The sequence below is a fragment of the Narcine bancroftii genome, chromosome 3 (genome assembly GCF_036971445.1).
Source record: "Narcine bancroftii isolate sNarBan1 chromosome 3, sNarBan1.hap1, whole genome shotgun sequence".
NCBI classification, from domain to species: Eukaryota; Metazoa; Chordata; class Chondrichthyes; order Torpediniformes; family Narcinidae; genus Narcine; species Narcine bancroftii.
In genome coordinates, this window is record NC_091471.1 from 213,765,515 (window position 1) to 213,789,916 (window position 24,402).

The 24,402-nt window shown below is 54.8% G+C and overlaps 1 protein-coding gene across 15 annotated transcripts in view; it reads right to left on the reverse strand.

Annotated features, from left to right (window-relative positions):
- LOC138758107 (calcium/calmodulin-dependent protein kinase type II subunit delta) overlaps positions 1–24,402 on the reverse strand; it is a 461,931-nt gene that overhangs the window by 398,463 nt on the left and 39,066 nt on the right. For 13 of the 15 annotated variants that reach the window (XM_069926551.1, XM_069926554.1, XM_069926549.1 and 10 more), the window contains exons 1-2: positions 19,065–19,536; positions 18,344–18,438 (exon numbers count right to left, since the gene is read on the reverse strand). In XM_069926551.1, coding sequence (XP_069782652.1) covers positions 18,344–18,438; positions 19,065–19,129 — 160 coding nt within the window. In that variant the 5' untranslated portion in view covers positions 19,130–19,536. Of the gene's footprint in view, positions 1–18,343; positions 18,439–19,064; positions 19,537–19,926; positions 20,007–24,402 lie in introns of those variants that run through there. The other 2 variants (XM_069926558.1, XM_069926557.1) reach the window with 2 other exon arrangements.

The window sequence follows — 24,402 nt, forward strand, 5'->3', positions numbered from 1 at the left end:
AAGTTCCCACTCCTGCCACCATCGCCTATCCCCGACACCTCCCCACTTCCGCCACTGATCCTGCTCAAAAGCCTCACTCCTGCCCAGGAGGCTACTCTCCTTGATGACACTGGGATAGCAGAGAACCAAGTACAGTGGAGGGTAAAAATGAAATGGAAAGAGAGACGGAAGGGACTTACTTGAAACGAGGACAATCTTCCCATGCACTGCCTGACCTGCTGCCTTCTTTCAGTCGCTCACTGATGGCTGGAGATTCTAGCCTGCTTCTCTGAGCCAGCATCTGTCTTCCCAGCTGGTTCTGAGCTCTGTTGCTACCAGACTGGTACCAACTGGCATCAGTCATGAGAACCCCACGAGAACGTCAAGTGAAAATTCTTTTCCAACTTGAGATATCAAAAGACATTCGGATAACAGATGTTTGATTAATTGGAAACATGCTGTACTGTATCTTCTTAAAAATATTCAGATTGACAAATCCCCAGATTATGATAGGAAGCAAGAGATTGCTGGGCCTGAACTATAATGTTCTAAAAACACAGCAAGAGGACCTATTACCTTTGGTGGCTCTTATTGGTAGAACAGGTTAATAATCAAATCATTCAGTTTTAAAGGAACTAGTCAAATGATAATTGAAGAAACAGGGTAAAATATCTTTCATCCAATGTTAAATGATGGTAAACATAGAAACATCAATACATTCAAAAAGGTCTTCTAAATAGATTAAAACTTGATCACCTCTTTCTGCATCATTAATTTTCCAATGTTCTATCAAAAACTCAATGTTACCTACAGTTAAAAACCCTAGTATCTGGCACCTATCAGGCAGGATTGGTATATGTCGAAGAAGTGTATTTTCCTGTTGTTTGAGATTTACTCTGACAATACCCAACATGTACACCTGCATTAAGAATAAACAGTCTAAAAGACAAAAATCCCATACTGCACTTGCACTTAACATATTTCACTTGCATGAAACCTTAAAAGCATTTTACTTTATTTCAGTCACATTCTTTGAAAACATTGACCATCGCTACATCTGCAGGTTCCTCCCCCTCCACAGAGCCACCTGAAAGATGAACAATAACATTGTAGATAATTAAGAAAATTTTTTAAGAGATCCACCCCAAAGCTGAGTGGCATCAACCAGCTCTTCATCCTGGGCGACACCATTGTTGTTTTATACAACTTTATTCAAACAACTGCTATGAGCAAAGCATAACCAAGGTACTCCGCTGGTGGAACATTTGTTCCCATCTTCAAAGGTTTATGTTACTTAAGAGAACATTTACAGTTTTAAACTTAATAAAATAATGATTAAAAAATATTTATTTTTTATTTTCATTCTTTTGCCAGTTGCTTGAGGTTGCTGGAATTCCAGACACCAGGGGTTTTACTGTACTTCCTTCAGCAGAAAGCCTTTCCTCTTCACTGAGGAAAAAAATACCTTGTCAACCTACTAGTGCACATTTTGAATCAGCAACTCTCTCAACTGTAACAGATTAAATCTATTTTATGATCGTCATTGTTAATACCATCTCCAACTGAAATCTCAGCCTTTGCTATAAATTTCTTCTTTGATGTCTTCAGTATGAAAATGCCCAACTAATTCTTTCAAATAAAACCCATTGAACACAGATTGCATTCGAGTTCCAGAATTATTATTTGGACCCAGCACAAGAAATTCTTTGTGAGCTTGGTCCTCAATGAACACCAAGGTCTTATAACCAAGAAAAAATGTGGCAATATATTTACAGCATGTGGCAATATATTTACAGTAAGAACAATGAAGTGATGCATCTTGGGCAGTTAAATCCCCAGGGCTTGATGGGATGTAATATTGCTTGCTAAGGAGAATATAGCGGAGGCTATGGTGGAGAATTTTGCATCGCTGTTGACCACAGGTCAGGTGCCAGATGACTGAAGAATAGAAAATATAGATGCTTTAAGAAGGGCACCTGGGATCACCAAGTATCTACAGGTCCGAAAGCCTCATCAGTAGAAAGGAATTTGTTAGAAAAAGTTCCATGGTGTAGAATTTATTTACAGTTGGAAAGTCAGGGATCAATTAGGGATAGTCAATAAATCCCATCTCACTAAACTGATTGAATAATCTTGAATAAGTAACTAAATATATTAAAGGAAGTGGGGTAGATGTTGCCTACATTGACTTTAACAAATCCTTTGACAAGGTTCCTCATAGTAGTTGGTCCAAAAGGTTAGAATCTATGGAATCGAAGACAAGCTGGCAAACTGAATCCAAAACAGACTTGCTAATTTGAAGCAGAGGATGCTGGTAAAGGGTTGCTTTTCTGATTGAAAGTCTGTGATAAGTGGTGTACCACAAGAATTAGTGCTGGGACCTTTGATATTGGTAATTGCTCGAAAATAACTTTGCTATTAATGTTGGAGGTATGATAAGTCAGTCTGCAGATGTCAAAAATGTATGGCATTGCAGTTAGCAGGATTGTCTGGCTACAGCATGATATTGGTCAGATGAAAAACTGGGCAGAGCAATGGCAAGGAGTGCCAAGCAATACATTTTGAAAGGTGTGACAGATTATAGATATGTTTTTGGTAGATAAATTGGGGCAGGTTTTGTTTTTAAAGTGTAGATCACATATAAACATTTTAAAACAGATCTTATTTACAATACTGGAGCTCTGCTCATGTTAGACAGACCAGCTCCAAGAGCTTTTGCAAAAGCTTTGGAGAATGCCCAAGAGACTTGTTGTTTACAAAAAGGCAACAGATGAAAGAACTTGTCGAGCCACAGGCTGTCTGGAGTGGAACTTGCTGTTCTAAGAGGGTCATGTGGTATTTCTATGAGAGAGAGAATTCAGTTCTACAGTTCAGCAGCAGCAGCTGGGACTAGAACAGGAAAAGCTGGCAAGCTTGTGGAAAAACCCCATTTGGAAGACTTGTTGCTAGTGCTTAGTTCAGCCTGGTCAAAGCCCTTGTGGTTCATGCAAGAGAAGAGGACCGGCTGTCTAATGTTTCACTTGAAATATAACAAAAAGGAGCTCTGTGGGAACCTGAAAGAAAGAGGTCATCATCTGGAAAACACTGATGGGGCTGGTTACAAGGAATCAGTTGTGGGAGTCCAGTGAACAACAAATCTCTCAACTTACATACACGTGCACTTAGAATTATGAGGGGGGGGGGTTAAGTTGGGTTAATTAAGTTAAAGTGTGATTCTGTTTTCATGTTTAAAGATAAATAAAAGCAACTTTTGTTTAAGTAACCATTTGTCTTGGTGAATATCTATTGCTGCTGGGTTTATGGGTCCTCTGGGTTCGTATAAAAGGTCAAATAAGGATATGGCATACTGTGTGGCCAACTCTTAGGAAGTGTTGAAAAACAAAGTTCAAGCAAGGATCTCTCAAAATGGTTGCACAGGTGGTGAAGGAGGCACATGGGATCCTTGCCTTCATCAGGCAATGCTGAACCCAAGAGCACAGATATCATACATCTTTATAAAATATAAGCAGTGTGTACAGTTCTATGCCAAAGATGGTCGAGGCTGATAGAAGTACATTTAAACAGTATTTGGATACCAAAGGACTAGGGGGATATAGGCCTTAAACATGCAAAAAAGATTAGCATAAATTAGCATTATAATTAACATGAACAAGATAGGATCACAGGGCTAAAATTCTATGGATATTTAAGCATCTAGACAACCATTTGTGTCAGCATGGCAATGAAGTTCACAGCCAAAAAGTAGGTAACTGACTTCAGTGTTGCTAAAGTCTATGGACATAAAACTTTATAGCATGGACTTTGAACATTGCAGCACAGAACAAGCCCTGTGACCCACAATGTTGTGCCAACCTATGTTAACCTGCACCACAACCAACTAATCTTTCCATATTTCACATCCATATCCCTCCATTTTTCTTCCATCCCTGTGTCTATTGAGGAAGGAGCCTTTTGAATCTCCCTACTGTGGTGGATCTCCACCACCACCACCCCCAGAAATGTATTCTAATGTATTTCTGTAGAAAGCATACCTGACATCTCCCTAAAACTTTCCTTCATTCACCTTAAATGGAGATCCTCTGGGACTTGCTATTGTTGCCCCAGGTACAAGGTGCTAGCTGTCCACCCAATCCAAGTCTCCTATGATCTTATATACCTTCATTTCGTCACTTCTCAGTCTTCAAAGAGAAAAATTATAGCTGTCAACTTTGCTCCAAGATACATTCTCTAATCTATGCATAATCCAGGTAAATCTCTTCTGCACTGTCAAAGCATCTACATCATTCTATAAATGGGGCAACCAGAACTGAATGGAATCCTCCAAATGTAGTCTGACCAGAGCTTTATAGTGTTCTAACATTACCTCATGGCACTTGAGTAATGAAGGCCATCCCCTTAACCACATCAACTTGTATAGCAACCTTGAGTGATCTATGGACCTTGACCCCCAAGGTCCATCTGTTCTTCCACACTGTTAAGTATCCGTACTCTGCCTTCAAGTTCAACCTTCCAAAGTGCATCAATTCACACTTATTCGTATTGAACTCCAAGTGCCACTTTTCTGCCCTACTCAACATCCTGTCTATTTCGTGTTATTGTCTATGGAAAATATCTACTATTCACAACACCTTCAACCTTTGGTTCATTGGCAAATTTACTGATCCACTCCTTCACATAGAAACATAGAAGATAGGAGCAGGAGTAGGTCATTCGACCCTTCGAGCCTGCTCCGCCATTCAACGAGATCATGGCTGATCTTAAAGTTCAGTATCCCGTCCCCGCCTTCTCTCCGTAACCTTTAATACCCTTATACTGAAGAAATATATCTAATTCCCTCTTAAATATATTTAATGAACCTGCCTCTACTGCCCTCTGTGGCAATGAATTCCACAGATTCACCACCCTCTGGGTAAAGAAATTCCTCCTCATCTCGGTCCCAAATGGTTTGCCCATTATCCTCAAACCATGGCCCCGGGTTCTGGATTTTCCCATCATTGGAAACATCCCATCTGCATCCATTCTGTCCAGTCCTGCCAGAATTTTATATGTCTCTATGATATCCCCTCTCAATCTTCTAAACTCCAGGGAGTACAATCCCAATTTGCGCAATCTTTCCTCATAAGTCATTCCTGCCATTCCAGGTATCAGCCTGGTGAATCGCCTCTGCACTCCCTCCATTGCAAGAACATCCTTCGTTAGATAAGGTGACCAAAACTGCACACAATACTCCAGGTGTGGTCTCACCAAGGCCCTGTAAGCTGCAGTAAGGTATCCTTGTTCCTATACTCAAACCCTCTTGATATGAAGGCCAACATACCATTTGCCTTTTTAACCGCCTGCTGTACCTGCATGCTCGCCTTCAGAGACTGGTATACAAGTACCCCTAGGTCTCTCTGCACCTCCCCATCTCTTAATCTATTGCCATTCAAATAGTAATCTGCCCTCCAGTTTGTATTACCAAAGTGGATAACCTCACATTTATCCACATTGTAGTGCATTTGCCATGTATCTGCCCAGTCCCTCAATTTATCCAAATCACACTGGAGCTTCCTGACCCCCTCTTCCGTGCACACAACCCCTCCTAACTTAGTGTCATCTGCAAATTTGGAGATATTACATCCAATCCCCTCATCCAGATCATTAATGTAAATTGTGAACAGCTAGGGTCCCAGTACAGATCCCTGTGGTACCCCACTGGTCACCGCCTGCCACTCAGAAAACGAGCCATTTATCCCAACTCTCTGTCTTCTACCTGTCAGCCAGTTCTCAATCCACATCAATACTTTGCCCCCAATCCCATGAGACTTGATTTTGGAAGCCAGTCGTTTATGCGGGACCTTATCAAAGGCCTTTTGGAAGTCCAGGTACACCACATCCACTGGCTCTCCCCCATCTATTTTACCTGTCACCATCTCAAAGAATTCCAATAGATTTGTCAAGCACGATTTACCTTTTGTAAATCCATGTTGACTCTGTCCGATCCCTTCTCTGTTAGTCATGTGCTCCGCTATTACATCCTTAATAATAGATTCCATCATTTTGCCCACTATTGATGTAAGGCTCACAGGCCGATAATTCCCCGCTTTTTCTCTACCCCCCTTTTTAAATAGCGGGGTAACATTAGCTACCCTCCAATCCATGGGTACTGATCCTGAGTCTATCGAGTTCTGGAAAATAATTCTTAAAGCTTCTGCTATCTGAATGGCCACTTCCTTGAGTACCCTAGGATGTAGATTATCAGGCCTTTGGGATTTATCTGCCTTCAATCCCATCAATTTCCCCAAGACCATGTCCTTAGAGATACTGATTTCTTTCAGTTCCTCCCTTGCATTAGTCTCTATGTATTCCAACATCCTTGGGAGGTTATTTGTATCCTCTCTTGTAAAATAATATATTATAATAAAATCACAAAATGCAGGGGGTCCCAGAGCAGAATATCTTTAGGAAGAATACATTTCATCTATTACTGCTTCTGCAGGGAAGCCAATTCTCAGTCCAAGCAGCCAATGTTTCCCAGATACATGCCTTGACTTTCAGAATGAGCCAACAATGGAAGACCTTGTCAAACACCTTATCAATACACCACATCCACCACCTTACCTTCATCAATGTCTTTTGTCACCTCCTCAAAAAACTCAATTAGGCTTGTGAGGCAAACACTGCTTCTTATAAAGCAATGTTGACTATCTTTGAGAAGAGTTTAAATGCTCATAAATCCAGTCACCGAGGAGCCTCTCTTATAGCTTGCCCATCACTGACGTTAGATTCATTGGTCTATAATTTACAGGATTCTCCCCCTTACGTTTCTAAAGGGAACTACATTTGCCATTTTCTAATCCTCCGATACATCTCCTGTGGCCAGGGAGGATGCAAAGATAACTGGCAATACCCCACCAATCTTCTTCCTCATTTTCTGTAGTAACCTGGGATATATCCTGTCTGATCCTCGGGTCTTATCTATAAAAATAATATTAAGAAGATAGTTCTTTCTCTTGCTTAACCTTGGCATGCTCCAGCCTATTAGCCTGTTCTACAGAGCCATCATATTCACCAAAGTCCCTCTCAACAGTGAATAGAGAAGCAACGTATTCATTTAGGACCGCTCCTACCTCCAGGTACCCATTCCCCCATTATACCCAATTGGTTCTACATTCACTCTTGTTATTCTTTAGTTCTTCATGTATGTTTAGAACACCTTTATGTTTTCCTTAATCCTACTTGTCAACGACTTCTCATGCTGCCTTCTAGGTCTACAAAATCCTTTGTTAAGCACCTTCCTGGCTAACATACAACACTGATGAACCTTTCTTGATTTTTACTTTTTAAATCTTATATAGGTTTCCTTCTTCCTCTTGACTAGCAGTTCAACCTCTCGTCAACCATGGCTCCTTTACTCTCCCATCTTTTCCATCTGATTGGGACAAACCTATCCAGGTCCATATGCTGTCCCAAAACATCTTCTATATTTCTGATGTGCTTTTCCCCCAACATGTTCCCAATTTACTCTCCCAAGTTCCTGCCTCATGGCATCATAATTAGCCATTTCCCAATTAAACATTTTGTCTACTCCTATCCTTGTTCATGGTTAAGATAAAGATCAGAGTTCTGGTCAGTTTCCAAAATGTTCACCTACCAAGAGGTCTGTCATCTGACCAATTTCATTACTCAGTTCTGGATCCAGAAAAGGCCTCCCCTCTAGTTGGCATGTCCACATACTGTGTCAGAAATCCTTCTTGGACACAATCTTTTGCCATAATGAGGTTCCAAAATATTCAAAAAGTTGAATTCTCCCATGCCAACAACCTTGTTGTTTTTGCACCTTTTCATAATCTGCCTTGTTATCTACTCCTCAATATCCCAGTGGTTATTTGAGGCCTTTCAAATACTCCCAATTCCGTGTTTGTTCCCTTAGTTTTCTCAGTAGACACTCCATCTACAGAACCCTCCCTTTCTGCAGCTATCATCAATGACACTTGATCATCAATGGCACTTGCTTTCCCCACACTCCCTTTTACATCCCTCCCTATCCCTTTTGAAATAGCTAAAACCTGCAACTTGCATCATCCAACTCTCGAAAGGCCACAACTTCGTAATTTCAAGTAATGATCCATGCTCAGTTTTACACCCTTATTATTGGTTTTCTCGCATTAAATGTACTTCTAACATGGTCAGCTGAAGGCCCAGTGTCTGTGCCGAAAAACTCAATGGTTCCTCCATTAACTTTAGTGAAGAATAGTTGCAAATTTTAAGATAAGCAATGGTCCATACAGAAAAAAAATAGTATGTGCATGTAATTTAAAATGTCACCGTTCAGATACAGGTACACGATCCTTTATCCAGAAACCTTGGGGGGCAGTGTGTTCCAGATTTCGGAAAGCCCATCCGAATTGTGCTGCTGTATTCACCCCCCAACCGCCTCCCGGTCCCTCGGCCGCCTCCCCCAACCGCCACCCGGTCCCTCGGCCGCCTCCCCCAACCGCCTCCGGGTCCCGCGGCCGCCTCCCCCAACCGCCTCCGGGTCCCGCGGCCGCCTCCCCCAACCGCCTCCGGGTCCCGCGGCCGCCTCCCCCAACCGCCTCCGGGTCCCGCGGCCGCCTCCCCCAACCGCCTCCGGGTCCCGCGGCCGCCTCCCCCAACCGCCTCCGGGTCCCGCGGCCGCCTCCCCCAACCGCCTCCCCCAACCGCCTCCGGGTCCCGCGGCCGCCTCCCCCAACCGCCTCCGGGTCCCGCGGCCGCCTCCCCCAACCGCCTCCCCCAACCGCCTCCGGGTCCCGCGGCCGCCCCCCCCCACCCCAACCGCCTCCCGGTCCCTCGGCCGCCCCCCCCCACCCCAACCGCCTCCCGGTCCCTCGGCCGCCCCCCCCACCCCAACCGCCTCCCGGTCCCTCGGCCGCCCCCCCCCACCCCAACCGCCTCCCGGTCCCTCGGCCGCCCCCCCCCCACCCCAACCGCCTCCCGGTCCCTCGGCCGCCCCCCCCCACCCCAACCGCCTCCCGGTCCCTCGGCCGCCCCCCCCCACCCCAACCGCCTCCCGGTCCCTCGGCCGCCCCCCCCCACCCCAACCGCCTCCCGGTCCCTCGGCCGCCCCCCCCCACCCCAACCGCCTCCCGGTCCCTCGGCCGCCCCCCCCCACCCCAACCGCCTCCCGGTCCCTCGGCCGCCCCCCCCCACCCCAACCGCCTCCCGGTCCCTCGGCCGCCCCCCCCCACCCCAACCGCCTCCCGGTCCCTCGGCCGCCCCCCCCCACCCCAACCGCCTCCCGGTCCCTCGGCCGCCCCCCCCCACCCCAACCGCCTCCCGGTCCCTCGGCCGCCCCCCCCCACCCCAACCGCCTCCCGGTCCCTCGGCCGCCCCCCCCCACCCCAACCGCCTCCCGGTCCCTCGGCCGCCCCCCCCCACCCCAACCGCCTCCCGGTCCCTCGGCCGCCCCCCCCCACCCCAACCGCCTCCCGGTCCCTCGGCCGCCCCCCCCCACCCCAACCGCCTCCCGGTCCCTCGGCCGCCCCCCCCCCACCCCAACCGCCTCCCGGTCCCTCGGCCGCCCCCCCCCACCCCAACCGCCTCCCGGTCCCTCGGCCGCCCCCCCCCACCCCAACCGCCTCCCGGTCCCTCGGCCGCCCCCCCCCACCCCAACCGCCTCCCGGTCCCTCGGCCGCCCCCCCCCACCCCAACCGCCTCCCGGTCCCTCGGCCGCCCCCCCCCACCCCAACCGCCTCCCGGTCCCTCGGCCGCCTCCCCCCACCCCAACCGCCTCCCGGTCCCTCGGCCGCCTCCCCCAACCGCCTCCCGGTCCCTCGGCCGCCTCCCCCAACCGCCTCCCGGTCCCTCGGCCGCCTCCCCCAACCGCCTCCCGGTCCCTCGGCCGCCTCCCCCAACCGCCTCCCGGTCCCTCGGCCGCCTCCCCCAACCGCCTCCCGGTCCCTCGGCCGCCTCCCCCACCCGCCTCCCGGTCCCTCGGCCGCCTCCCCCAACCGCCTCCCGGTCCCTCGGCCGCCTCCCCCAACCGCCTCCCGGTCCCTCGGCCGCCTCCCCCAACCGCCTCCCGGTCCCTCGGCCGCCTCCCCCAACCGCCTCCCGGTCCCTCGGCCGCCTCCCCCAACCGCCTCCCGGTCCCTCGGCCGCCTCCCCCAACCGCCTCCCGGTCCCTCGGCCGCCTCCCCCAACCGCCTCCCGGTCCCTCGGCCGCCTCCCCCAACCGCCTCCCGGTCCCTCGGCCGCCCCCCCCACCCCAACCGCCTCCCGGTCCCTCGGCCGCCCCCCCCCACCCCAACCGCCTCCCGGTCCCTCGGCCGCCCCCCCCCACCCCAACCGCCTCCCGGTCCCTCGGCCGCCCCCCCCCACCCCAACCGCCTCCCGGTCCCTCGGCCGCCCCCCCCCACCCCAACCGCCTCCCGGTCCCTCGGCCGCCCCCCCCCACCCCAACCGCCTCCCGGTCCCTCGGCCGCCCCCCCCCCACCCCAACCGCCTCCCGGTCCCTCGGCCGCCCCCCCCCACCCCAACCGCCTCCCGGTCCCTCGGCCGCCCCCCCCCACCCCAACCGCCTCCCGGTCCCTCGGCCGCCCCCCCCCACCCCAACCGCCTCCCGGTCCCTCGGCCGCCCCCCCCCACCCCAACCGCCTCCCGGTCCCTCGGCCGCCCCCCCCCACCCCAACCGCCTCCCGGTCCCTCGGCCGCCCCCCCCCACCCCAACCGCCTCCCGGTCCCTCGGCCGCCCCCCCCCACCCCAACCGCCTCCCGGTCCCTCGGCCGCCCCCCCCCACCCCAACCGCCTCCCGGTCCCTCGGCCGCCCCCCCCCACCCCAACCGCCTCCCGGTCCCTCGGCCGCCCCCCCCCACCCCAACCGCCTCCCGGTCCCTCGGCCGCCCCCCCCCACCCCAACCGCCTCCCGGTCCCTCGGCCGCCCCCCCCCACCCCAACCGCCTCCCGGTCCCTCGGCCGCCCCCCCCCACCCCAACCGCCTCCCGGTCCCTCGGCCGCCCCCCCCCACCCCAACCGCCTCCCGGTCCCTCGGCCGCCCCCCCCCACCCCAACCGCCTCCCGGTCCCTCGGCCGCCCCCCCCCACCCCAACCGCCTCCCGGTCCCTCGGCCGCCCCCCCCCACCCCAACCGCCTCCCGGTCCCTCGGCCGCCCCCCCCCACCCCAACCGCCTCCCGGTCCCTCGGCCGCCCCCCCCCACCCCAACCGCCTCCCGGTCCCTCGGCCGCCCCCCCCCACCCCAACCGCCTCCCGGTCCCTCGGCCGCCCCCCCCCACCCCAACCGCCTCCCGGTCCCTCGGCCGCCCCCCCCCACCCCAACCGCCTCCCGGTCCCTCGGCCGCCCCCCCCCACCCCAACCGCCTCCCGGTCCCTCGGCCGCCCCCCCCCACCCCAACCGCCTCCCGGTCCCTCGGCCGCCCCCCCCCACCCCAACCGCCTCCCGGTCCCTCGGCCGCCCCCCCCCACCCCAACCGCCTCCCGGTCCCTCGGCCGCCCCCCCCCACCCCAACCGCCTCCCGGTCCCTCGGCCGCCCCCCCCCACCCCAACCGCCTCCCGGTCCCTCGGCCGCCCCCCCCCACCCCAACCGCCTCCCGGTCCCTCGGCCGCCCCCCCCCACCCCAACCGCCTCCCGGTCCCTCGGCCGCCCCCCCCCACCCCAACCGCCTCCCGGTCCCTCGGCCGCCCCCCCCCACCCCAACCGCCTCCCGGTCCCTCGGCCGCCCCCCCCCACCCCAACCGCCTCCCGGTCCCTCGGCCGCCTCCCCCAACCGCCTCCCGGTCCCTCGGCCGCCTCCCCCAACCGCCTCCCGGTCCCTCGGCCGCCTCCCCCAACCGCCTCCCGGTCCCTCGGCCGCCTCCCCCAACCGCCTCCCGGTCCCTCGGCCGCCTCCCCCAACCGCCTCCCGGTCCCTCGGCCGCCTCCCCCAACCGCCTCCCGGTCCCTCGGCCGCCTCCCCCAACCGCCTCCCGGTCCCTCGGCCGCCTCCCCCAACCGCCTCCCGGTCCCTCGGCCGCCTCCCCCAACCGCCTCCCGGTCCCTCGGCCGCCTCCCCCAACCGCCTCCCGGTCCCTCGGCCGCCTCCCCCAACCGCCTCCCGGTCCCTCGGCCGCCTCCCCCAACCGCCTCCCGGTCCCTCGGCCGCCTCCCCCAACCGCCTCCCGGTCCCTCGGCCGCCTCCCCCAACCGCCTCCCGGTCCCTCGGCCGCCTCCCCCAACCGCCTCCCGGTCCCTCGGCCGCCTCCCCCAACCGCCTCCCGGTCCCTCGGCCGCCTCCCCCAACCGCCTCCCGGTCCCTCGGCCGCCTCCCCCAACCGCCTCCCGGTCCCTCGGCCGCCTCCCCCCAACCGCCTCCCGGTCCCTCGGCCGCCCCCCCCCACCCCAACCGCCTCCCGGTCCCTCGGCCGCCCCCCCCCACCCCAACCGCCTCCCGGTCCCTCGGCCGCCCCCCCCCACCCCAACCGCCTCCCGGTCCCTCGGCCGCCCCCCCCCACCCCAACCGCCTCCCGGTCCCTCGGCCGCCCCCCCCCACCCCAACCGCCTCCCGGTCCCTCGGCCGCCCCCCCCCACCCCAACCGCCTCCCGGTCCCTCGGCCGCCCCCCCCCACCCCAACCGCCTCCCGGTCCCTCGGCCGCCCCCCCCCACCCCAACCGCCTCCCGGTCCCTCGGCCGCCCCCCCCCACCCCAACCGCCTCCCGGTCCCTCGGCCGCCCCCCCCCCACCCCAACCGCCTCCCGGTCCCTCGGCCGCCCCCCCCCACCCCAACCGCCTCCCGGTCCCTCGGCCGCCCCCCCCCACCCCAACCGCCTCCCGGTCCCTCGGCCGCCCCCCCCCACCCCAACCGCCTCCCGGTCCCTCGGCCGCCCCCCCCCACCCCAACCGCCTCCCGGTCCCTCGGCCGCCCCCCCCCACCCCAACCGCCTCCCGGTCCCTCGGCCGCCCCCCCCCACCCCAACCGCCTCCCGGTCCCTCGGCCGCCCCCCCCCCACCCCAACCGCCTCCCGGTCCCTCGGCCGCCCCCCCCCCACCCCAACCGCCTCCCGGTCCCTCGGCCGCCCCCCCCCACCCCAACCGCCTCCCGGTCCCTCGGCCGCCCCCCCCCACCCCAACCGCCTCCCGGTCCCTCGGCCGCCCCCCCCCACCCCAACCGCCTCCCGGTCCCTCGGCCGCCCCCCCCCACCCCAACCGCCTCCCGGTCCCTCGGCCGCCCCCCCCCACCCCAACCGCCTCCCGGTCCCTCGGCCGCCCCCCCCCACCCCAACCGCCTCCCGGTCCCTCGGCCGCCCCCCCCCACCCCAACCGCCTCCCGGTCCCTCGGCCGCCTCCCCCAACCGCCTCCCGGTCCCTCGGCCGCCTCCCCCAACCGCCTCCCGGTCCCTCGGCCGCCTCCCCCAACCGCCTCCCGGTCCCTCGGCCGCCTCCCCCAACCGCCTCCCGGTCCCTCGGCCGCCTCCCCCAACCGCCTCCCGGTCCCTCGGCCGCCTCCCCCAACCGCCTCCCGGTCCCTCGGCCGCCTCCCCCAACCGCCTCCCGGTCCCTCGGCCGCCTCCCCCAACCGCCTCCCGGTCCCTCGGCCGCCTCCCCCAACCGCCTCCCGGTCCCTCGGCCGCCTCCCCCAACCGCCTCCCGGTCCCTCGGCCGCCTCCCCCAACCGCCTCCCGGTCCCTCGGCCGCCTCCCCCAACCGCCTCCCGGTCCCTCGGCCGCCTCCCCCAACCGCCTCCCGGTCCCTCGGCCGCCTCCCCCAACCGCCTCCCGGTCCCTCGGCCGCCTCCCCCAACCGCCTCCCGGTCCCTCGGCCGCCTCCCCCAACCGCCTCCCGGTCCCTCGGCCGCCTCCCCCCACCCAACCGCCTCCCGGTCCCTCGGCCGCCCCCCCCCACCCCAACCGCCTCCCGGTCCCTCGGCCGCCCCCCCCCCACCCCAACCGCCTCCCGGTCCCTCGGCCGCCCCCCCCCACCCCAACCGCCTCCCGGTCCCTCGGCCGCCCCCCCCCACCCCAACCGCCTCCCGGTCCCTCGGCCGCCCCCCCCCACCCCAACCGCCTCCCGGTCCCTCGGCCGCCCCCCCCCACCCCAACCGCCTCCCGGTCCCTCGGCCGCCCCCCCCCACCCCAACCGCCTCCCGGTCCCTCGGCCGCCCCCCCCCACCCCAACCGCCTCCCGGTCCCTCGGCCGCCCCCCCCCCACCCCAACCGCCTCCCGGTCCCTCGGCCGCCCCCCCCCACCCCAACCGCCTCCCGGTCCCTCGGCCGCCCCCCCCCACCCCAACCGCCTCCCGGTCCCTCGGCCGCCCCCCCCCACCCCAACCGCCTCCCGGTCCCTCGGCCGCCCCCCCCCACCCCAACCGCCTCCCGGTCCCTCGGCCGCCCCCCCCCCACCCCAACCGCCTCCCGGTCCCTCGGCCGCCCCCCCCCCACCCCAACCGCCTCCCGGTCCCTCGGCCGCCCCCCCCCCACCCCAACCGCCTCCCGGTCCCTCGGCCGCCCCCCCCCACCCCAACCGCCTCCCGGTCCCTCGGCCGCCCCCCCCCACCCCAACCGCCTCCCGGTCCCTCGGCCGCCCCCCCCCACCCCAACCGCCTCCCGGTCCCTCGGCCGCCCCCCCCCACCCCAACCGCCTCCCGGTCCCTCGGCCGCCCCCCCCCACCCCAACCGCCTCCCGGTCCCTCGGCCGCCCCCCCCCACCCCAACCGCCTCCCGGTCCCTCGGCCGCCCCCCCCCACCCCAACCGCCTCCCGGTCCCTCGGCCGCCCCCCCCCACCCCAACCGCCTCCCGGTCCCTCGGCCGCCCCCCCCCACCCCAACCGCCTCCCGGTCCCTCGGCCGCCCCCCCCCACCCCAACCGCCTCCCGGTCCCTCGGCCGCCCCCCCCCACCCCAACCGCCTCCCGGTCCCTCGGCCGCCCCCCCCCACCCCAACCGCCTCCCGGTCCCTCGGCCGCCTCCCCCAACCGCCTCCCGGTCCCTCGGCCGCCTCCCCCAACCGCCTCCCGGTCCCTCGGCCGCCTCCCCCAACCGCCTCCCGGTCCCTCGGCCGCCTCCCCCAACCGCCTCCCGGTCCCTCGGCCGCCTCCCCCAACCGCCTCCCGGTCCCTCGGCCGCCTCCCCCAACCGCCTCCCGGTCCCTCGGCCGCCTCCCCCAACCGCCTCCCGGTCCCTCGGCCGCCTCCCCCAACCGCCTCCCGGTCCCTCGGCCGCCTCCCCCAACCGCCTCCCGGTCCCTCGGCCGCCTCCCCCAACCGCCTCCCGGTCCCTCGGCCGCCTCCCCCAACCGCCTCCCGGTCCCTCGGCCGCCTCCCCCAACCGCCTCCCGGTCCCTCGGCCGCCTCCCCCAACCGCCTCCCGGTCCCTCGGCCGCCTCCCCCAACCGCCTCCCGGTCCCTCGGCCGCCTCCCCCAACCGCCTCCCGGTCCCTCGGCCGCCTCCCCCAACCGCCTCCCGGTCCCTCGGACGCCTCCCCCAACCGCCTCCCGGTCCCTCGGACGCCTCCCCCAACCGCCTTCCGGTCCCTCGTCCGCCTCCCCCAACCGCCTTCCAGTCCCTCGGCCGGCTCCCCCAACCGCCTTCCGGTCCCTCGGCCGCCTCCCCAACCGCCTTCCGGTCCCTCGGCCGCCTCCCCAACCGCCTTCCGGTCCCTCGGCCGCCTCCCCAACCGCCTTCCGGTCCCTCGGCCGCCTCCCCAACCGCCTTCCGTTCCCTCGGCCGCCTCCCCCAACCGCCTTCCGGTCCCTCAGCCGCCCCCCCCCACCCCAACCGCCTTCCGGTCCCTCGGGCACCCGGCAGTCCCCCTGGCTGCCGGTCCCCACTTGCTGGATATTGGAGCTTTCTGGATAAAGGATCGTGTACCTGTATAGTAAAAAAACACAAAAATGCCAGAAAAATTCAGCAGGACTCGGTGTCCAAATGAGTTAAACAAGAAACATTTTGGCCCTGAGTCCTTCATCAAAATATGAGCAAAAAGGAAGCAGGCAGCTGAATAAAATAGCTGGGGGAGGAGCATAAACCAACAGGTAAAAGGAGACAATTGGACGTGGATAGGAGGACAGGAATGCAAAGAATTAATAGGGGAAGGTGGGTGGCTCTGTGAATGTATATTTGGAAGAAAGAGAGACAGGGAGGGAACACTAATAGAAACCATAGAAAATGATGTTAATTCCATATGGTTATAGGGTATCCAAGTGGAATAAAGTGTTGTTCCTCCAATTTTGTTTCAGTCTGGCAGTATACGGGACCATGGACAGACATGCCGGCAAGGGAATGGGGCAATGAATTGTAAAAGATTGTCACTAGTAGATCCCTATTTCAGTGGACAGAGAGAAGGGAGTGATCTCTTAGTCTGCATCAGTCTCTCCGATGTAGAGAGGACCACAATGGGAGTACCACATGCAGTGGAGGACCTCAATGAAAACTCTAAATTCACGATAAACTGGTTTCAGAATTCAGGGAGCAGAGAACTACATTTGCCATTTTAAAGAGCCCAGAGCGGGACACAAAAAAGCCCAAGAACTCCGTGTACCCTTAATGCTGAAATTATAGTTATAATTGGCAAACTTGATTATCACTTTCAACAAGAAATCATAACTACCATTTAGCACAAACAATTAAAAATGTAACATACTATGAACAATAAACTGTTTTTGTTTCATGTACACTCAGTAAATAATGTGGCACAATATTTTCAAAGCAAATATTTCAGTTGACTTAACATTTTGAAAACAAGTTATGAATTTTTAATTCCAGTTTCAGCAATATTAACAATTTGAATATCTACTTCAGAAATATATTTCTCCGGTTTTAGAAATGAACAATTTGCTCAAACATCATTTAAATATTGTCAACAAACTCAAACTTGGTCAGTATGGATATAAATGTACAATAAATAGAGGTTGTGGTTGTGAGCTAGGGAAAGATTGAATTGTGGTGTAGGTTTATACTGGTTGACACAACATTGTGGGTCAAAGGACCTGTACTGAAATGTAATATTCTATGCTTCTAGATTAATTCAGCAAATATCCACATTTCATTTTCCACATTCTTGAATGTGTACAAGATTAAGTATTCTGGACTTTTTTTTTGTCAAAACCTGTGTCTCAAATTAATCACAGGTTTCAATATCAAAACCCTTCAATTCTGATCAATACACTTGATGTTTGGAGCAAAAGAAAATTTAGAAGCTATATGTTAAAGGCTCGCAGGGAAGGTGTACTAAGACAGAAGCAGAGGAATGCAAGAATGGAACAATTAACTTCCTGCCTTTCCATTAGGCAATGTAATAAACTTTGTGCCTTTTGAATCAAACAAATATTGAACAAGATAAAATATGAAATTCACAGCATGCCACAAAAGTCAACTAGATTTTCCTTATGGTTAGTGATATTACAGTTCAATATTGCTACATCTTTAGTGAGCTTGATACCAAAAGGATCTTTCAGAATAGCTCAGCACAAAGAGGAAAGCCAGATCACATCTTGTGAAACAAGTACACTAGTTAGTGATTATAACTCCCAAGTTGAGTGCTTAAGCCTTAACTGCTTTGAAACAGCTATCATGTTGTCAAGATCCACATTGTGAATTGAACAAACATTACAATGTACTTTATCTCCAAAGTTCTCAAAAACACAAGTCTGATATTTTCTACAAATGTCTGAGGTCCTGGTTCAAGCACTATGGTTTGTTATTTGCCTTCTGAACAACTGAAAAGCTCCTCTGATTGACAGAAAGACTGAGTGCTGCTTCCTTGACCAAAAGCCTCTGGAAGGACTGAAATACAGTAAATTATTTCAGTTGCAACTGCTGGAACCAACAGAATCTGCAGAACCAGGTCTGCAGTGAGCTTAGCAGGAAGAAGACACCAAAAAGCTGAGGGATGGGATAGAGAAAATGCAGGAAAATAGAACACACTTTCGATTGCATATTTTTAACTGGCAATGAAGATTGTTTTCGATATTCACATTTGCAGATCAGATTAAAAGTATGTTTTGCATTTAATGTTTTATAAAAATGACATTACCCAATGATTGTGGAGCAAATTCCACTAAGTTTTTATGGGTAGGTCCAATAAAGAGTGTTCACAAATGATTGGAATGCTCTCCAATTAAACACAGTGTACAAGTACTAACTTGAGTACCCCACCAAATTACAGCTTGTCCTTGAATGATGAGGCCTAACCTTTTTTGACATCTGTAATGCAACTGTTAAATCTTAACAAAAGAGAGTAATTTGCCCCTCCCTCAATACACAACCCACTTTCCATCTTAAATCTGAAAGTTAAGAAATTTCAAAATCATAAGGTACTATTTGAAAAATCATCCAATATGAAACATTTTGATTGCACTTGTTAACCATTCCAATAATAATCCTGCACTGATTATTAATAGAAAGCACCTACCCCTGGCAGACAACTTTTTGGTATTGATAATTTTGGCTGCATACTCCTGTCCAGTCGATATTTTCATGCATCGCCTCACCACCGAAAATGCTCCCCTATAAGCAACAATTCAAAGACATGCATATTCACACATCTCATGGACAAAAATGCTTCACCCACCCGACTTATAACACTATTTCAGTGAAGCAGTAAGCCAACAAAAGCGGAAATAATTAAACGCACTGGAAAACGATCGTGATGTCCCAAGAGCAGATAGTTTCAAGGTGCCCAATGCATAAATCAGAAAACAGTTTGATATTTATAAAGGAAAACAGAAAAGTCGCAGTGATTGAAGTAAAAATACAATGCTGGAGAAACTCGCGCCTCCCACATTTCGTTCATATCTTGAAGGGTTCAAGTTCGAAACGTCGGTTATGTCTCTTCATCTTTGCTATATTAAATGCACTGACCTGCTCCGTTCCTCCAGCATTGTGCTTTGACGTTAAGAACGAATATTCTCCCACCAAATCATATTTGGAAAAAGGGACAGAACTAAATTACGCTCACAAATCATTGCCAGTGAAATTAATGGCAGCAGACGGAATGAAACGCTGCATTTCATTGAAACAGTTGGAAACCTCTTGCTCAAGCACTCACGCTCATCGCAAATTAAGTACGCCTAAAATCCAACCATATCGTTCATTTGGAAACACACATAAATCAGACAGATTTGCCGTCGTACTTTCCAAGTTCTTCGAAGAGCTGGTATTCATCCGTGAATCTGGTGCAGGTTGGAGTTGAAGCCATAAGGACGGGCGCTGGGTGCTCTCTCTCTCTCTATCTGGGTCTCGGGGCTGCTCTCTCCCTTTTAGGACCCTGCAAGCTGGGCACCTCTAATTCCAAGGCTCGACTACCCCTTCTTCCTCCCGTGCCCTGCGCCAAGCAAGGACCGGAGAGACTTTTCCCGCAGTGCCGGCCAGCGGCTTCGGCAGCAACGCGGGGAGCTGGTTGGGGGGGGGGGGGGTGTGGGAGAGTGGGAGCCCCTGCCGCCTTCACGTGCACGACTTTCCCCGGTGACCTTGGCGTCCTGCGATCCCCCACTGATCTTCCGCCCCCTCAGGTCAGCGAGAAGAACCCGGCACCACCCCGTCCCCGACGCCGCTTAAACCCTCTGCGAGCGGAGCGGCAGATGACAAGCTCAGCCCCGGCCAGCCTCCCCCGACATCTCGCGAGACTTTGCAGCCCGAACGGTCGAGCCGGGGCGCGAGTGGCTGCGGTGGGCGGTGACGTCACGGCCCCGCCGCGGGAGGAGGCGATACTGTGGTGCGCACGGTTTGCACTTCCACTCCGGCCGTCGTCACCACGAATCAAAGCGCTTTACTTTGTTTAGAGCATGTTGAAAAAAGGCCTCGGTCTAAATCGTGTTTAATATTAGTCGGAGTGAAACACGGAAGTTTGCAGACGCTGTGATTGTATTAAAAACACATTAAAATGCTGGAGGACTCCCCCGGTCTTTCAGCATCCATAGGACACTGAAGGGGTTTTATGGACAAAAGCCACGTTATCGCCTGCTCAAGCTTCTTTTTTAAAAAAAGCAAAATTACCTTTTATTCGGGGGACGGAAAAGGTGATGGCTGTCCTTTTCGCTACCCCAGAGCAGCGCTCTGTCTTCTCAGGGCAAAAGGGGGTGGGATGTGTAGCAACAGCCCTGCAAAATCCCTCCCAATCCGCTTATCGCTCTTGATTTTGCCGCTTTGCTTGTTATTAAACATGAATGCGACCGCTCACTGGTCCGTGAGGAGAGTGAATCGTTTTCTGGCGAGGTAGTGCCTCCAGTGGCGTACAGCCTCCACGGTGGCCTGGGCCTCCTTGACGGAGGGGTGGCGAATTTCAGAGCCTTGGAGAGTGCGTGAGAAGAAGGTGATGGGTCCGCCAGCTTGGTTGTGTGGCGGCCAGGGGAAAGTCGGATGCATTGCTCTCCAATTCGAAAGGTGTGGACTCGTGTGGCATGCATGATTGCCTTGACGATGTCATCTTTGATGTGGTCAAATGCAGCTTGTGCCTCTGACAGCAGGGGACATGAGATGACTAACCAATGGGCGAATCTTGTCCGCATAGTTGGGGACCCGTTGAGCTTAATATGAGAAGAACCTAAGGCATCTCTTCAGTGCTTTGAGGGTATATGGGAGAAGTAACTCCAGAAACGGGTGCATGCGGTCAGGGTTGGGGCCAATGACGCTGTTCTCGACCATGCAGCCAAGGATGGGTAGTCGTGGTGTCCGGAACACTCAATTGTCCTCATTATAAGTAAGGTTCAGGCATTTTGCTGCCCAGAGGAACTTTTGGAGATTTGCATTGTGATTTTGTGGTTACATTATCTAGGTATGGGAAAGTGGTCCAACATGTGGTCCATCTCCCACTGGGAAACGGAGATCCCCTTTGTGACTCCGAAAGGGACTCAGAGGAGATGGTAGAGGCAACCATCCACCTCGAATATGGTATAGTGGCTGTCCTCTGGGTCGATTGGGAGCTGGTGATACTCTGACTTCAGGTCCATCATGTAAGAATATGGTACAATCTGGTTCACCATATTGGATATGCGGGAAAGGAGGTATGCATCAAGCTGTGTGTACCGGTTGATGGTCTGGCTGTAGACTATGACCATCCTATTTTTCCCATTCTTTACCACAACCACCTGGGCCTCGATGATGCCCTCGCCCAACAAGCGCTGATCCTCCAACTTAATGAATGCCTGTCTGCCGCACAGTACCATCTACTCCTGGTGGCCACTGGCTTCCAGTCGGGGGTGAGATTGGTGAACAGTGAGGGGGGTTGGCCTTTGAGGGTCAAGAGGCCACAGATTGCATGCGGTGGGCCGTCCATGAATTGTTTGTGGCAAACAATAAGGGTGGATGGGCCCCATCAAATTGCAATATCATTTTCTGTAGTTGGCACTGGAAGTCCAGGCCTAGTAGAAAGGGGGCACAGAATTTTGGCATGACAAATAGTCTGAAATGTTTGTAAACTATGACTCCAATGCAGGACCCACAGATGGCCGCTTTGTGTGAATTGGACGCAGTGATATCTTTTGTTATGTAGGCCGTACCTTAAGAGATAGGTACTTAGCAGTATCGGGGTGGATAAAACTTTCTGTGGTCCCATTATCAAATAAGCAGTTGGTAATGCATCTGTTTACCTGGACATCCATCATGGACCTGGCAAGTTCATGTGGTGCCTCTTGGTTCAGGATGATGGAGGCCAGTTTAAATTCATCTGAGTCTGATGGGTGCTCACAATCCAGAAATGGCTGCCATCGACTCCAAGATAACCACCCTCGCCCTTGCTGTTCCCTCCTGGTGTCATATGCCTGGGAAGATGGCGTTTGCTGTGCCATCCAAAATGGCAGCCCCCATGACTCGCACAAGGCATTGCTGGTTTGTAGAGGAGTTGGCACCGATCACGCTGTCTAGAGTGGTGACTGTCCGCACACAGCCCTGCTAGGTTTCGCAGCTGGTTTGGACTACAAAACTTTGGCATAATGTCCCTTTCTCCTGCACCTAGCATATACTGCATCCTTGGCAGGGCAGCATTTCCTCGGGTGCTTACCATGCCCTCAGAAGTAGCAATTGGGGAGATCACCCGCAATGGTGTCCGAGGTCAGGCCACTAGAGGAGTGGGACAGTGTGGGTGACCAGTCGCTCATGGCGCGGGATGATTCCCCATCCTAGAATAGCAGCACCCACAAATGGCAGCCGAGTACTCATCTGAATTTTGGAGGCCCTCCTCCAGTGTTTCTGTCAGCTCAACCACCTTCTGTAGATCAAGTACCTTTTGTACCCAGAGTGGATACAGGCCATGTAAGCGTCCCAGATGAAGTCCTTAGCATTCAGATAGCTGTCACTGCCTTACAGGCACACATTTTGTGTAAGCTCTGGAGGGCCCGCAGTTACTCGGCACTTGATTTTTTGGGTTGCTGCTTTCTGGTGCCCAGGAGGTGCCTAGCAAAGTCCTCATTTACCTCCTTATGATACTGAGTCTTCAAGATCTCCATAGCCGCCGGGTATGGGTTGGTGTCACTGATCATCAAGAATAATTGGGGCCCAACCTGCAAGAAGAGTAATCACAGTTGGTTAGCATTTGTGGTGATAACGTCTCCAGCCGCCGCCAGGAAGTCTTCAAAACAACATAGCCAGAGTTCAAACGTGTTTGGGGTGTCCAGCGATCGAGGGTTGATGTTGAACTTCTCAGGTTTCAGGTACTGTTCCATGCTTCTTTTTGAAAAATATATAATAAAATTGATGCACCATCAATAATCACAGAAGAGTGGAGTTGTGAAACTAACAGCCTTTTATTAACTATAGACTAGAACAGCCATTAACCTCATTGACTGATCGAGGTAGAGTGGAATGGGGAGCATGTAAGGAGCTATGGATAGGATTGGTCTCAGGAGGTATGTCAACCTGCTAGGAGCCAATCATAGCATAATATTGGTTTACCACAGTCTATGTGAAAGGAGACAGAAAAGGGAGAGAGACAGGGCAGGGGGTAGGTGAAGGAGAAAGAAGTGAGATGAGGTTTTACAAAAGCCAGAGAAGTTGATATTAATGCCATCCGGTTGGAGGGTGCCCAGTCGGAAGATGAGGTGGTGTTTTTCCAATTTGTGGGTGGTCCCAGTCTGGCAATTCATGAGACCATGGATAGACAAGTCAGCAAGGGAATGGGACGGGGAATTGAAATGGGTGGCCAATGGGAGATCCACACTATTGCGATGGACAGAACTGAGGTGCTCCACTAAATGATCTCCCAGTCTGCGTTCAGTCTCTCCAATGTAGAGGAGACCACAACAGGAGCATCAGATGCAGTGGATGATCCCTGCAGATTCACAAGTGAAATGTTGCTTCACTTGGAAGGATTGTTTGGAGCCCTGAATGGTGGTGAGGTGTATGTGGAGAAAAGTTGCCCGAGGAGAGGAGCTGCATGGTCAGAGAGACTCCGGCGTGCACTCTGCTCTCTCCTGCCCCTCAGCCAAGTGCTTGAATTGTTCCCAGCACAAGCAGGGTCTTCATGGGCTTCTTTCATGGAGAACCCGTCAGTACCAGAACAGTAGAAGGTTCAAGTTCAGAAACGTACACATCTTTTGAGTGTGAATTGCGCATCTTGTGGTTCAGTTAGAATGCTGAAAAGAGAATAGGTGCAAGCAATTTTACAGTAAAGAAAAGGAGTGAACATTAAAATCATGGATAAAGTTGGCTTTATCAACCAAGATTTACCCAAAATTTGCTTTGCCTTGGCAACAAAAATGTTGCTAACTGCCAATAAAAATGGATGTGTTGGTGAGACACAGAATCCTTGGACCTGGCATCAGATCTACCTGCTTTTATTTTGTTTCACACAGTTCACAAGTTTCATTCCTCATCCATAAATTCATCATAATCAGCAAATTTGTGTTTGTGTGTGTGTTGTGGGGGCAGGGCATTATTACATGATGATAGGAATATTAGCACAGGAAAAACATTGACCAGGATCTGACTTCAGAATATAAATCATTGATAATGTAAGGTGACAGAACAGCTATTGTTCCAGATATCAGGTATATTCACGGATGTTTGGAGATGCCAAGATAAATTGACAGCTGCAAACTTTGCACATGTCGATGGCAATGCTGCAGAATCAGCTTCGTTTACTTAGAAGATGGTTGTGGGCTCAGTCTCTACTTTTGAATTCAAAGTCTTAAGCTTACTGAAAGAGAGATGCCATTTTTAAACTGAAGTGCTAATGTTAAAGATAACGGTGAAGCAATTCTGTGTCAAAGGAAGTCTTTGAAGTTCTTCTGGTTACCCAACCAATATTTGTATTTGAAATGACATGAATATCCAGACTATTTTGTCATTCCAACATTGTTTTGGAACTGAGATTTCAAAAAAAATTGGTTGTCATGTGAAAACACAATATAATGCAGCATGAATTGACCAGGTTGGACTTGCATTCAGCTCTCATTGCTATTGACAGTTTCAGTGAAGTGGGAAATGTTGCTTTGCTTGGAGAATCACACTCCATTGCATCTTGTAGTGACGATGCTT